Source organism: Myotis brandtii, unplaced genomic scaffold, assembly GCF_000412655.1.
Source record: "Myotis brandtii unplaced genomic scaffold, ASM41265v1 scaffold179, whole genome shotgun sequence".
Taxonomy (NCBI): Eukaryota; Metazoa; Chordata; class Mammalia; order Chiroptera; family Vespertilionidae; genus Myotis; species Myotis brandtii.
In genome coordinates this window covers 6,431,246-6,446,631 of record NW_005356635.1, presented here as the reverse complement: position 1 = coordinate 6,446,631, position 15,386 = coordinate 6,431,246, and the positions used below count along the sequence as shown (strand labels likewise).

Sequence of the window (15,386 nt, the reverse complement as noted above, 5' to 3'; positions counted from 1 at the left end):
GCCCCCCCCCCATCAGGGGCAGGGATGGCCGGCCAACCAACCACCCATGGCTCCTCCCCCAAGACACTGGTCCCTATTGGCACCCTCCACCCCATTTGGGGGCATGGCCAGCTGGCCCACTGACCACAGCCCCTCCCCATGGCCACCCACCCCCCCAATTGGCTCCCCAACCCCAATCAGGCTGGCAGGGGGGGCATTTGGGGGCTATCAGGCCAGCGGGGGGGGGGCAGTTGGGGCGATCAGGCTAGCAGTTGGTGGCGATCAGGCTGGCAGTCAGAGTGGTTAGGGGTATTCAGGCAGGCAGGCAGGTGAGCAGTTAGGAGCCAGCAGTCCCAAATTGTGAGAGGGATGTCTGACTGCTGGTGCGGGATTGGGCCTAAACTGGCAGTCTGACATCCCCCGAGGGGCCGGGTTGGAGAGGGTGCAAGCCGGGCTGAGGGACCCCCACTCCCCCGTGCACTAGGCCTCTAGTGTTTATATAAGGGATTAGGATGGGAAATAAAGAAAATGCTTCTTAAGTAAATAAACAATCCTAAATTGGGAATGGAAAAAGGGAAGGATAAAATTGAAAATACTTAATATAAATGAGAGAAATGGCCAGTCAAAAGTGGTCAGTAAAAAAACAATTATGGAGAAGTATGACAGATAGGGTGAAAGAAAGCAATTCAGACAGAAGATATAAAGAGACTAAGAATACATAAAATAGAAACAGATGGTAAAAATCATATGAAAAGGTACAATAAAGCCAGTTGACACCTAGTAGCAAATTTTTGTTTTATAAAAAATGTTGAAGGAATGATAGAAGAAGAAAGCCACTATTTGTAACCCCCACTATAAAATTTGATTTGGGCAAGGATCATCAATGGAACTTTTTTAAAAAAGTACAAGGTGAAAAATTATAGGAGAATAAAATACATTAAAAAAAATCTCTTCTCTATAGATTATTAATTACAATAGGAAGATGATACTTTTAAAATAGAGAGAATAGTACACATTATCTTAATAAAGTTATCAAACTTAGCTTCACCAATATTAGAACCTGTTGACAGCAGAGCCTTTTGATGTGATATATGAGAAGTACATAATATCACCTATGGAGTGTCCTTGCCAATGATATTAAACATGGATTCTATCATCAGGAAACTATAAGATCAATGCAGAATATGGAATATTCTACATAACAACTGGCCTGGACCCCTCAAAAATGAAATTTCAGGAAAAATCAAGAAAAAAAGGCAGAAGGCCTATTTTGATTTTTAGGAAAGATATGACAATGGCAACCAAATGCTATGTATAAATGATTAGATCTTGGGTTAAAGAAAACAATTATAAAGAGCATTTTGGGGACACCTAAGGATATTTGAATGGATTGCATGTTAGACTATATTATTGAATTACTGTTCTCTTTAGGGTGTGAAATGTTATTGTTGTTGGGGCAGAGATTGTCCTTATTCTTAGGGTGCACATACTCTAGTATTTAGGAATGAAGAGTCATGATGTTTGTAATTTGCTTTCAATTAGGTTCAGAAAAAAATATATAAGGAGAAAGTAAATGTGGCAAAATGTATATGACTACTCAAGATATTTTTCTTTCATGTTTTATGTTTGAGCGTTTAAAAATTAAAAAAAAAAAAGATGGAATAGAAAGGTTAAAACTGCCCTAGCTGGTTTGGCTCAGTGGATAGAGTGTCTGCCTGTGGACTGAAGGGTCCCAGGTTTGATTTCAGTCAAGGGCATGTACCTTGGTTGCAGGCTTGATCCTCAGCCTTGGTTGGGGCATGTGAGGGAAGCAACCAATCACTGTGTCTCTCTCACATTGATGTTTTTCTCTTTATCTCTCCCTTCCACTCTCTCTAAAAATAAATAGAAAAATATCCTTAGGCAAGGATTCACACACACACACACACACACACACACACACACACACACACAATGGTACAACTAAAGATGATTATCAATGTCTTATTTACTTATTGAGTAAATTCATATTAGAGAAATGCAATTCATATATTCACGAGCATTTATCAAATGTCCATGAGATATAAAAAGCTAAATGCATAATTATTTACTTGCATCTAATATATTATACATTATATGTATTGAACATAGTTTGTTACCTTGCCATGGAATTAAATGGAGCTTCCCAAGGTTCTTACCGTATAGTCAAAGCTGTGGCCATGGAAGTGAACTGTGTGCAGGTCGAATTCACTCCCTATGCCAATCAGATAAAAATTCACTTCATCCCCAACGTGAAATGTGAGACCTTGGTTATTTCCAAATAGTCTTCCATTAATTGCTGTAGGTAGACATAGTTTTATTATGTTCAAAAAGGATTTGAAATAATGTATTTAAAAACAACATCTTATAGAAAATGTCACGGGGTAGTTTCAATGCGGCTATAGAGTAAGTGGAACTACATTCACCTCCTCTGAGTGCCAAACCAGATTTACAGCTAAATTACCAGTATAGTGCAATCAACCTGAATGACCAACTGAAGGACAGCTGTACTGGAGTGTTATATCCAAGGATTTATAGAAAAAGCTATATAGAGACTTGTAAGAAGGGTGGAGATGTGAAAAGACCTGGCTCCTGCACCCATGTATGGCAGCTGAAAAGCTGGAGGGATATCTTGGTTGCAAAAGACACCCCTGAGGAACATGGGGTCTCAGTCCCATGCCAGAACCTCCAACACAGAGCACCAGTGCTGGGAGGTAGAGCCTGCATAGCATCTGGTAGTGAAAACCAGGAGGGACTCTGTCTGAAGGGAAGAGGAGGGAGTTTGCTAGAATCCCAGGTGCTTTCCTAAAGGGACAATACACAGGAGCTTGTTCCAGGACACTCACCCAGGGCTCTGGTAGAGGAAAGGCAACTCAAGGCATATGGAAATCATAAAGAGTAGACCTGGGTGGCATGGCCTTGAAGAGAATTCTGAGAGTCAGCTACTGAGATCCCAATCCTGAGTCAATATCCCACATCACCCTAAGGCAGCATCTTCCCAGGATTGGGCATTCCTATTCTTACAGCACCAGCCTGGGGAGTCCACTAACTTGGTCCTCAAATACTGATGACACCACCCTGTCAAGCTTGAGTCTGGCAGAAGGGAATGTTGGCTGAACCCAATAGGGACCTTTGCTGTGTTCTTTCTTTGGAGAAACTATTGGCACTCAGACAGACATTGAGCTGTGAGGCTTTGGAATGGGGGCCAGTCTTCCCCTTCACCTGCAGGCTTGGCCAGCATCACTTCAAATGGGAAACTGTTTTGTTCTATCTTCCCAAGTTCTGGTGGCCTCAGACATTGAGTTGAGATCTGAGGGAGGGTTGTGGTGGGGCAGAGAACACCACTCAGAGCCGGGACCTTTGAATTACACTTCCCTCAGATACTCTGGTCCAGCTTGAGTGGGTATGGCTACGCAGCCAAGGGGAGTCTTAAAGCTCGCTCCCTTACCACAGGCTCTGCTGGTATCAGCCTCAACAAAAAACTCTCTTGATCTCTTTTTCAAAGTCCCAGTGGCTCCGCCCTGCTGAGCTTGCTCCTGCAGTGGGGAGAGCAGGCTACATCCAATCTGAACTGGTGGTATAGTTCTCCTGGGGGAGCTAGAATTGGAAACTCTAGCAGAGACTGAGTAGTATGGCTCTGGAGTAGGGGACCACATTCTCCCCACTGAGTGCCTGAATACACTGCCCCCAAGTAGAGAATTCACTTGCCCTGTCCTCCCTACCCAGTTTCCCACCCTAATGAGCTTGCACCAAGTGAAAGGGGCTGTGGGGTATGACAAGTTTGGGCCCACTTTAAGTCTTTCTTCAAAAGGCTCTAGAGCAGCGATTCTCAACCTGTGAGTTGCGACCATCGGAAAACACATATAGCATATCAGATATTTACATTACGATTCATAACAGTAGCAAAATTACAGTTATGAAGTAGCAATGAAAATATCCAGATACAAAATTAATATTCAGAAATTGATGGCATTTTTATGTACCAATAATGAACTATCAGAAAGAGAAATTAAGAAAATCCCATTTACTATTGCAATAATAAAAACAAGGCACCTAGGAATAAATTTAACCAAGGAGGCAAAAGACTGCACTTGGAAATTTATAGGCTACTAAATAAAGAAATTGAGGATTATACAAATAAGCAGAAGCATATATCATATTCATAGATAGGAAGAATGAGCATCATTAAAATGTCCATACTACCCAAAGCCACCTATAGATTCATTGCAATTCCTATTAAAATACCAATTGCATATCTTACAGATCTAGAACAAATATTCCAAAAATTTATATGGAACCACAAAAGACCCTGAGTAGCTCCAGCAATCTTGAGAAAGAAGAATAAAGTTGGAGGTATCACACTACCTGATATCAAACTATAGTCCAAGGCCATAGTACAAAAAACAGAATGGTACTGGCATAAGAACAGGCAGATCAACGGAACAGAATAGAGAGCCCAGTAATATATCTACACCTTTATGGTCAATTAGTATTTGAAAAAGGAGGCAAGAACATACAATGGGGGGAAGACAATGTTTTCAACAAATGCTGTTGGACCTAGCCGGTGTGGTTCAGTGGTTGAGCATTGACCCATGATTCCTGGTCAGGGTATATGCCCAAGTTTCAGCTTGATCTCCAGTAAGGAGCATGAAGGAGGTAGCCAATTGATGATTCTCTCTCATCATCGATGTTTTTACCTCTTTCTCCCTCTCCTTTCCTCTCTCTGAAATCAATAAGAACATATTTATTTTTATTTTATTTATTTATTTTTGAAATATATTTTTATTGCTTTCAGAGAGGAAGGGAGAGAGATAGAAACATCAATGATGAGAGCGAATCATTGATCACCTGCCCCCTACTGGGATTTGAGCCCGTAACCCGGGCATGTGCCCTTGACCGAAATCAAACCCAGGACCCTTTAGTCCACAGGCCCATGCTCTAGCCACTGAGCCAAACAGGCTAGGGCAGTCAGAACATATTTAAAAAAATAAATGGCATTGGGAAAATTGAACAGATACATGCCAAAAATGAAACTAGATCACCAACTTACACCATACACATGAATAAACTCAAAATGGATAAAAGACTTAAATGTAAGATGTGAAATCATAAAAATCCTGGAAGACACCATAGGCAGTAAAATTTCAGACATCTCTCAAGCAATACTTTTCCTGATATATCTCCTTGGGGAAGGGAAACAAAGGAAAAAATAAACAAATGAGACTACATCAAACTAAAAATCTTTTGCACAGCAAAAGAAACCATTAACAAAATGAAAAAGGCAACCTATTGAATGGGAGAACATGTTTGTCAATGATACATCTGAAAAGGGGTTAATATTCAAAACATATAAAGTACTCATACAACTCAACATCAAGAAAATAAATAATCCAATTAAAAGTGAGCAAAGGATCTGAATAACCAATTCTCCAAAGAGGACATACGGATGGACAATAGCCATGTGAAAAGATGTTCAATATCACTGTTCAGAGAAATGCAAGTTAAAACCACAATGAGATACCACCTCACACCTTTCAGAATGGCCATCATTAATAAATAAAAAAACAACAAGTGCTAGCAAAGATCTAGAGAAAAGGGAACCCTTGTGCACTGTTGATGGGAATGCAGATTGGTGCAACCACTGTGGAAAACAGTATGGAATTTCCTCAAATATTAAAAATGGAACTGTCTTTTGACCCAATGATTCCACTTCTGGGAATATATCTGAAGAAACTTGAAACACTAACTTGAAAGAATATATACACCCCTATATTTATTGCAGCATTATTTATAATAGCTAAGACTTGGAAATAGCCCAAGTGCCCATTGAAAGATGAGTGGATAAAAAAGCTGTGATATATTTACACAATAGAATACTACTCAGCCATAAAACAGAAGGAAATCTCACCTTTTGAGACAGCATGGACGAACCTGGAGAATATTATGCTAAGTGAAATAAGCCAGTCAGAGAAAGACAAATATCATATATCTCACTTATATGTGGAATCTAATGAATAAAATAATTTAACAAACAAAATGGAAACAGAAACATAGATACATAGAACAGACTGACAGAGGGGAGGAGGGTTGGGGTAGTAGGTTCAAAAAAGATGAAGGGATTAACTAAAAAAAATTTACCTATATAAAACACATAGACAGAGACAACAATATGGTGATAGCCAGAGGGAAAAGGGTTGGGGGGAGGTGTAAGGGGACAAAGAAGGGATAAATGGAGACAGAGAGATACTTTACTTTGGGCCATGGGCTCATGATACAGTATGCAGATGATGTTTTGTTGAGTTTTACACTTGAAACCTGTATGGTTTTGTTAATGAATGTCACCCCAATAAATTTTTAAAAAAGAAAGAAAGTATCATGGATGTTTTCAGAGGTCATGAGGATTTTGAAACAAGCCTAAGGATTCAGTTAAACATGACTAAACATCCATTCATGGCTGTGTCTAATACTAGTGAGGTTTTTTTTTTTTTGCTTGAGCAAATGAGGAATTGACTTGATTTTAACACAGTGGTTCTCAACCTTCCTAATGCCGCGACACTTTAATACAGTTCCTCATGTTGTGGTGACTCCCAACCATAAAATTATTTTCGTTGCTACTTCATAACTGTAATTTTGCTACTGTTATGAATCGTAATGTAAATATCTGATATGCAGGATGTATTTAGGCGACCCCTGTGAAAGGGTCATTCAACCCCCAAAGGGGTCATGACCCACAGGTTGAAAACCGCTGCTTTAACACAATTGGGTTGGATTAGAATATTTCATAACTAAAGATACTTAAATTGATGGATAGTTTAACATGTCTATGTATTTAAAGTATATTTAAAATTATCACAAGAGGTTCTTAGAATATTAGGAGTGTGTGTTCTCATTTAACTGCCCTAAGTCAGACTTCCATGATCTGTCACTGGTATCACTGAAATGCCATCTGCCTGAGGTCCCAGCTCTTCGTCTCTCTCCCTCTCTAATCCCCTATGTACGTATGGTTTTCAAAGGGTAATAGGAAGAAAATATTAAAATGTTCTCTTTCAACTTTCTATTTTGTGTTCATTTTTTGAAATGTATAAAATGCATTAATACAGTGTTAGAAAGATATAATCTATAAACATATATTAATGTAGGCAGGGTTCTAACACTTTTAGCTGGTGGAGAGATGTAATAGAAAAAACAAAGAGATTGCTTTAGGCCAGTGCTTCTCAAACTTTAATGTGCATCTGCTCTGGGAATCTTGTTAAAATGCAGATCTAGCAGAACCACAAACAAACAAAGCAAAACAAAAACACAGAAAATAGCATGATGATTGCCAGAAAGGGGGTTGGGGGTGGTAGAAAAGAGTAAAGGGGGGATGAATGGTGATGAAAGGAGGTTGACTTGGGGTGGTGAACACAATAAAATATACAGATGATGTATTGTAGGATTGTACACCTGAAACCTATATAATTCTATTAATCAATGTCACTCCAATAAATTCAATAAACATTTTTAAACTGCAGATTATGATGTACTAGGTCTGTGAAGCCTAAAGTTCTGCATTTCTCACGAACTTTCAAGTGACATTGCTGCTGCTGATCCATGGACCACACTTACAGCACAAGTGCTTAGATAATTGCCAGAGCTGCTCCTGAAATATGCATTTATTCCTATTGTTCCCTAGCTCAGTGCCCCTGGTGCCTTTAGCACAATGGTTCTCAACAGAACTTTGTCCTCCAGGAGACCTTTGGCAATGCTTAGCCTTAGAGACATTTTTAGCGCCTTCCCCATCACAACTTGGGGGAAGGCGCTACTGGCATCTATAAGATGGAGGCCAGGGATGCTGCTAAACGTCCTACAATGCACAGGTCAGCCTCACACAACAAAAAGTTAACTGGCCCAAAATGTCAATAGAGGCAAGCTTGAGAAGCCCTGGTTTAGATCAAGTCTACATTCTTAACAAAGTATTCAATGTCTTCCACAATTCTGTTGGCTTTTTCTTTCCAGGTGCTGTGTGACTTAGCTCACATTCCTCTCATTTTCTACTAGACAGATTCTTATGCATCCTTAAATACTCAATGTCTTCTCCCTTCATGAAACCTTTTTTGACCTTCAAATAAGGAATGTAAAAGACAGCCCCGTGTTTCTGTTTCAGTTGCAACATTCCCCAAAGTCAGCCTTGAATTGTAGTCATGCACAATCTGCAGCCCCCACACTGTGAACAGCTGGATAGAAGATGGCCCAGCTGGGTCTGTGTATCTCATTAGGGACTAGTAAGATGATAATTAGAATGGATGTAGTCCTTAAATTAATTTTAAGTTTACATATATTTCTTGTGGGGGAAAAACTAAGACATTGGAAATGATCATATTTGGGTTTGCCTTAGTTAAGGTTCCCTTACCTAGTCATCTTCTTGAGCTTCCTAAAGATTAGGTTAAGTAAGATTGTGATTGAGATTGTTTATGTGTTTTCTAGTTGAATAATTGTCTTATTGCTGTGATTCTAGATGGGGAAAGTCATAAACAGAATGAGCCTTTTTACAATCAACCTATAAGAGAATTTTGATTGACAAGCATGGGGATTTTAAAAGCTCTGCCTATGAAGGTCATTTGGTGATGGTGGTGGGGAGGAGTGCGTGGGGCCAGGTGCTCTCCGGTTTGCCTCAAACCCCAACTGTCCCTATGTTTACCCAGGTGAAATGTTTGGAAAAGTGTTTAGTAAGGCCCTCCAGAAGTGGCAGCTGATATTCCTGGTTTTCCGTTGCCTGCACGGCTTAAGAATTTGCCACACTACTAAGATAGTGGTGTACAGCTCAGAGACCAGATCCAGCCCATTCATTGCATTTTTCTATGGCCTATGAGCAAATAGTGGTTTTTAAATATTTAAATAGTTAAAAAATATTTAAAAAGGCAAATATTTCCTGACATGTGAAAATTATATGAACTATAAATTTCAGTGTTTATAAATAAAGTTGTGTTGGCTCACAGCCACTTCTATTTGTTTGCCTCTTGTCTATGGGGGCTTTTGTGCTATAAGAACAGAGAGGAAGATAGCTTATGGCAGAGATGGAATGTTGCCTCTGTCCCTGCAGCCACCTCCAGCCCAAATTCTTTACTATCTGGCCATTTATGGGAAAAGTTTGTCATGTGATATATACCCAACTGTATGTATCTATGTTTTCTAAACTGTGCTGAGCTTGACAAATTTGAACCTCATCTGTTTGTTTTGTGGAAAACACCCTGTAGGCTACAGTTGGGGTGTCAGTTAGTGGACATTACCATGCATTTGGTTGCTCAAGTTAAAAGCATCATCATTCCGGTCTACTTGGTTCGGTTCTAGAGAATAGGTGTTGATATTTTCTTCCAAGTACCAGGATTCATTCTCATTAAAAATCATGAAGTGGAGAACACGGTGAACTATGTTGGCTTTGGTATTTTTGCGACATACTATCAAAGGGCCTACCAGCCCGCTGTTAAGATCCTGAAGAAACAAAGCAAGATTATTAACCAGGCCCACAACTAAAAATTTCCCCCAATCAATAAAAAGAATGGAATCAAGTTTTGGTTTTAGTGAGATCAGATCCTGAGGGTTTTTTGTTTGTTTGTTTCTTTTACAGATCCTAAGTTTTTAATTATTAGGATTCTAAGTCTGAGAGTAAGGAACAAAACATGCTAAATCTTTGATTAAAGAAAAATTGTCATCTCATTGATTGGAGTTGAAGTTTAAAGAGAACAACAAACTCCTGGAAGGGATTTTAGACACATTCCTCAATGGATTTAGTTCTATTTTTGAAAATGTAATTAAAGAACAGAACTTTGGTTTTAATTAGAATTCCCTGGCATTGGAGTTGGTTGGCAGAGATTCTAAAGGTCTCAGATCCTTTCTCCTGTGATGCCTCTGTTCCCACAGCACCTCCAGCCAGGAGCCTTAGTTTGTTTATATTAATTTTGTTTTGGGGTTGAATGTCTGAGTAGATTTTTGTTCCAGCTACAAAGTGGTCCAAATAACTAAAAGTTCAAAGAGAAAACTCTTTTTTTTAAAAAATGCAAATAAACTAAAACTCCAGAGTTGAGGGTTTTAAAAAATATGTAATCCTATATAATAAAGTGGTAATATGCAAATTGACCATCACACACTTGCACAAGATGGCTGCCCCCATATGGTCAAAGATGGCCACCATACGATGGCTGGCAGGGGAGGGCAGTTGTGGGCGATCAGGTCAGCAGAGGAGGGCAGTTGGGGGCGACCAGGCCCACAGGGGAGGGCAGTTGGGGGGGACAAGGCCTGCAGGGGAGGGCAGTTGTGGGGGACAAGGCCTGCAGAGGAGGACAGTTGGGGGCAACCAGGCCTACAGGGGAGGGCAGTTGGGGGGGACAAGGCCTGCAGGGGAGGGCAGTTGTGGGGGACAAGGCCTGCAGAGGAGGACAGTTGGGGGCAACCAGGCCTACAGGGGAGGGCAGTTGGGGGGGACAAGGCCTGCAGGGGAGGGCAGTTGGGGGTCATCAGGCCGGCAAGGGAGGGCATTTAGGGGGCAATCAGGCTGGCAGGGGAGCAGTTAGGCATTGATCAGGCTGGAGGGGAGTGGTTAGGGGTGATCAGGCTGGCAGGCAGAAGCAGTTGGGGCAATCAGGCAGGCAGGCAGGTGAGCCAGCAGTCCTGGATTGTGAGAGGGATGTCCGACTGACAGTTTAGGGATCGGGCCTAAACTGGCAGTCGGACATCCCCCAGGGGTCCCAGATTGGAGACAGTGTAGGCTGGGCTGAGGGGCACCCCCCCCCCATGCACGAATTTCGTGCACTGGGCCTCTAGTATGTATATATTTATTTCTATTAATTATAGAATTTTCAGACTCTGTACTTTGTTTTCTGTTACTCAGATCTGACTCAATGAAACAAAGAGGATGTTATAGTGACATTTTGAAAAATGTCCTAAATATAGGTAATCATAATGCAATAATTTATTCTTGAAAGATGCAAGCCTGTGTAGGACTAAAAGCTGAGCAATATTTAGGTTACTTAATATAAACTTTACATAGAACTAAGATTTTTAAAAATAAACAAATAAACTCATTCTTCCTTCCATTATAATTTCTAGGAGGAGATAGAATAAAAACTGAGATTTGATTTAAACTTTACCTTAACCATGTTCACAGTGGAATAGTAAAACCAAGGTATGCATTCAAAGTCCTTTGAGGTAGGACCAGTTCTTTCAGGAATCTGCCAAATGTATGTTCGGATTCTTCCTAAAAATAGGCAAATACAATGTATTAATATAGAATCTTTTAAACCATACTTCTGTATGGAGAACCAGATAATGAGAAGATGCTATAGCTATGCAAATAATTGGCAACAGAGTCCTCGTTTTGTTTTGTTTTTCCCCCACTCTGGATCTACTGCTCCTAGCTTTGTGATTTTAGACAATGTGTTTATATTTCTGAGTTTCTGTTTCCACATGCACATAAGACAGGAATTTAGAAATCAGATGAGATGATGCAAACGAAGCCCTTGATGTTGCATTACCTGGGCCATTGGGCAAGTTCAATGTCATTATGATGTTGGTTATTATGTAGTCAGGGTTATTGGAACAAAACCTTACAGCGATTCTGCCATTGAAAAATGTCAGTTATTAAATATCTAATTCATTCATTCAACAAACATTTATTGTTGTGATGATAACTCAGGCATTAGAATATGACAATCTTGTTTTGAATCCCAGCTCTGAACTTTCCAATTTGTGGATTATGTAGACATCCTTTCCACCCAGAACTATTTGAATGATCCCTGCAGAATGATCCCTATTGACTCTTGCAGGAAAGTTCTTTTGATGACCTACTCTTACCCGTTGCTGTATAATCCTCCACCTCCCACTTCCAGAGTATTAAATTAATTTTCCTAAGCACCTGTGACATAGTTTTCATCCTCCACTAACCAACCTTATCCCCAGTCTCCCTACTTCCAAGTCTTTAACTACCTACTTACTTTTTACCCTGCCCTTCCAGCACACCACACTTGGCCTGGGGCACAGCAAATACTCAGAAGTGTCTGTGGAATACAGGGAATGTGATCCTTTCCTGATTAACCAGTACATAGTGCTGACTTGCAAACACCCTTGATAGGCAATTCACATTGTAATATAAGACTGTTTTTAAAATCAAAAGAAAATATTTCAACCACAGTCAAGTGGCTCTTTCCTTGATACCCTTAATTTCTAGAATTTCTTGTTTTTGTGGGGAACTATGGAGGACATTCTGGATACCCCTCTTCGATCCCTCTTTAACAACAAAGGACTGACTCCATTGGCTGTAAACCCTTCTTGCCAAAACCTGCATCCAATGACTGCTGCAGGGGAGGCAGAATAGAAAGAAGTTTGGGGAAAATTCTGATGAGTGGAGTGAGAAAGTACGAGCCAACATCACAGGCCAATAAACCACTAGGTCCTCTCACCTCCTTTTATGACCAAAGAGAACTAGCTCATGGCAGGAAACCCCTGTGGTGGTCACAGAAGTCAACAACAACAGGACTGGCTAAAACCAGATCATTCCAAGAAAAAAATGACCAGATACTGATCCAAAGCTCATTACACCATCATTGTAATGGAAACTCACCACAAGTAGAAGGGGGCTAAGGGGGTGAATGGCCATGACACTTCCGGAAAGGACCATATTAGGAACAAGACATCCCCCACAGCAAGAAGACAGAGTCAGAATTTAGCACCACAAAGTTCAGAAATAACCTACCCTTGGAAACACATAAAATCCCAAGAACTGACTTACCCACTGCACAACTCACTTGCGAGTTTCCCCGGTTCACTCAGACTCTTGCTTCTTTCACAACGGTGCCTGTGTCCTGGCCCCTCTCTTTGTCTCTACCTGAATAAAACTTACTTTCATTCTCACTCTAAATCATTCTTGAAATCTTTCCTCAGGAGCCTGGAGGTTGCCTCACACTGGAAATGTCCCAGGCCATGCTGGTGCAGGGCCAGGCCCTGGCATGGAACCGGTTTGGTGACACAGGGACATACAGGGCCAGCTCTCTCACCCCAACTCAGGACAGCTGGGGCCACCCTCTCTTCAGAACTTCTTGCATGGTTGGCTGTGACTTCTATTAAGACTGCGTCTCTGTTCAACCTCTCCCCCCTGATCAATTCTGCTTCCTTCTCTTTCTCTCCACTGTCATTGATCCCAAGAGCACTACCTGCACACAAATCTTCATTTCAGAGTCAGCTTCCTAAGCATATGGTAAAACCTTTTCATTTTCTTCTAAGTTGAGAAAGTGAATGGCATGCTCTAAAGTGGTGATGCCTTAGAAATATTAATACAAGAGGTTCATCACTTCCTCTTAGCAGCTCAACTCTATCCCTGCCCCTTCCTCACATACTACATCTTGTACTCAACTCCTACTTTAGCATTTGAGTTGGAGAGATTGAATATAAGAATACTTGGCAGCTGGATAGGTGGAGAGGTGGGAGGGAGGTAGCTCTAGAGGAGAAATTGTATACACTGGAAAGTTTTGCTTATGGTGCTTCCTCCTGGAAGCAAACTCAATTTGCAAAAGGAATTCCTCTCCCAAGTTCTTCAGGCCCTTCTTACTAGTCCAGTGATCTTTCTCATCTGGAACTACATCCGTATTTAAGAAGGAACATTAACCCCATAGACTTGTATAAAAGCTTTTTTTTTTTTCCCTCCCAAAGCAGTTACCTGGCTGTGTTGGAACAACAGTGAAATTCTGTGTTTTTACTCCATGAGCATAAATAGAATATTGCCTTGAGGCTTTATTTTTAAAGATAATCCGGACTTTTTCACCAGGAGTGGCAAATATTAAAGGACCTAGGAAATATAAGAAGAAAAATGTGTAAATAATCTTTACTTATTTTGAATTATGAGTCATCTGTCCTCAAGTATTTACAGAGTAACTTATTCTTATCCTTTTCCTTAACATGTGCCAAATAAAACACAAACACATTTATCAAGTGGATCATTGCTGATTTATAAAACATGATTTTTGCCTGGAAAATTTTAGTCATCTAGAATTTTTATAAGCTTCATCTCTAGAAAACCTACTTTGATGAGCATCAGGTAATGCATACAAAAACACACAATTTAGAAATGGAGCACTTTACTTTCTTTCTTGACCCAACATCATCATTTAAGCCTTTAATTCTTTTCCCCCTTCACCCTAGTGGAAAATTGGAAGGAGCTACAAGGCCTTTTTATGATCCAGGGTAATATTCTCTCTGATAGACCAAAGACCCCTTAATTTTACTCTTTCTCTCTTTCATCCCAGGCCAAGAACTGAAGGTATAACATTTGCTATAAATCTTCTTTCTATTTGAAAGCAGATTGAATTGGTGGCTCTAAAAATTCTGAAACAGAGATGATTTTGAGATGAACTAAACAGTAAGAACTCTCTTCAAACTTGTGCTATAATTACTAAAATCAGAGCCCTGAAGAGACCTGGTGAACACTGACTAAAGCTAAAGTCAACACCTCTTTGACGCTCGTGTAATTCTACCTTCCCAAATGCTGTGCTTGTTTTTCCTTTTATATAAAGTGTTTTCTTTTTTGTTGTATAAATGATAATGGGATATAGAGAGTCATATTGTGTTATTTATCTTGTTGCATTTGGCCAGAATCCTAGAGAAAACAAACATCCAGCTGTTACTAAAGATAGGGAACCACCTACCAGTAGAGGGTACTAGATAGCACAGACCTCCCTGTCTCCCTCCCTCAAAAAGGGGCAAGCTCAAAAGTCCAGAACAATAACCATTCCCTTCATCAGCATGTAAATCCATCTTCTCAGAATCCCATGCCAAAAATGCCCTTTGATAGATACATAGATAGCAGGCACCAAACAAGATTGGGCATATGGAAATACCATGTGACTTCTGGAAATACTAGGCAACATATGGAAAAGCCATTTTACATATGAAGTCATCATATGACCTATGGAAATGCCACGTGAAGCCTAAACAATGACATGTGACTTATGAAAATGTTACATGTGAGTGCTCAGTGGTGTAGGTTTCCTAGCTGATCTGTCAAGGTTGGAAGAAAGGGCTATAATTTTCCTCACTCTTGGACAGAGATGAAATTGAGTCGGAACACCAAAGTGTTTAAATTAAAAGCAAATTTAAGCAAAGAAGTCCCCCTGCTCACTATAGACAAATTTCTGGGCTTCATTTTAATTTCAATGCAATTATCTCTACATGCTACATCTAAGGTCCCTCCCAGATCCATAATTCTTGAATTCTGAGTGCAAGAAGCCAAGTAATGTGAAACTGACCATATTAATATTCTGCAATCTCTTTACTTTCCTTTAAACAATACTTGAGCCACTCTTTTTTTCCAGTAAAACAAATTAGAGTTAGCATTATAGGCATTTTTCTTTGACAAGATGGAAGTT

At 40.2% G+C, this 15,386-nt stretch overlaps 1 protein-coding gene across 3 annotated transcripts in view; it reads right to left on the bottom strand.

Moving 5' to 3' along the window:
• Nucleotides 1-15,386, bottom strand: part of LOC102242532 (ceruloplasmin-like) — a 46,305-nt gene that overhangs the window by 6,900 nt on the left and 24,019 nt on the right. For all 3 annotated transcript variants that reach the window (XM_014537448.1, XM_005863479.2, XM_014537449.1), the window contains 4 exons: nt 13,682-13,810; nt 11,121-11,227; nt 9,264-9,465; nt 2,157-2,296 (listed from right to left, as the gene is read on the bottom strand). In XM_014537448.1, coding sequence (XP_014392934.1) covers nt 2,157-2,296; nt 9,264-9,465; nt 11,121-11,227; nt 13,682-13,810 — 578 coding nt within the window. The remainder of the gene's footprint in view (nt 1-2,156; nt 2,297-9,263; nt 9,466-11,120; nt 11,228-13,681; nt 13,811-15,386) is intronic.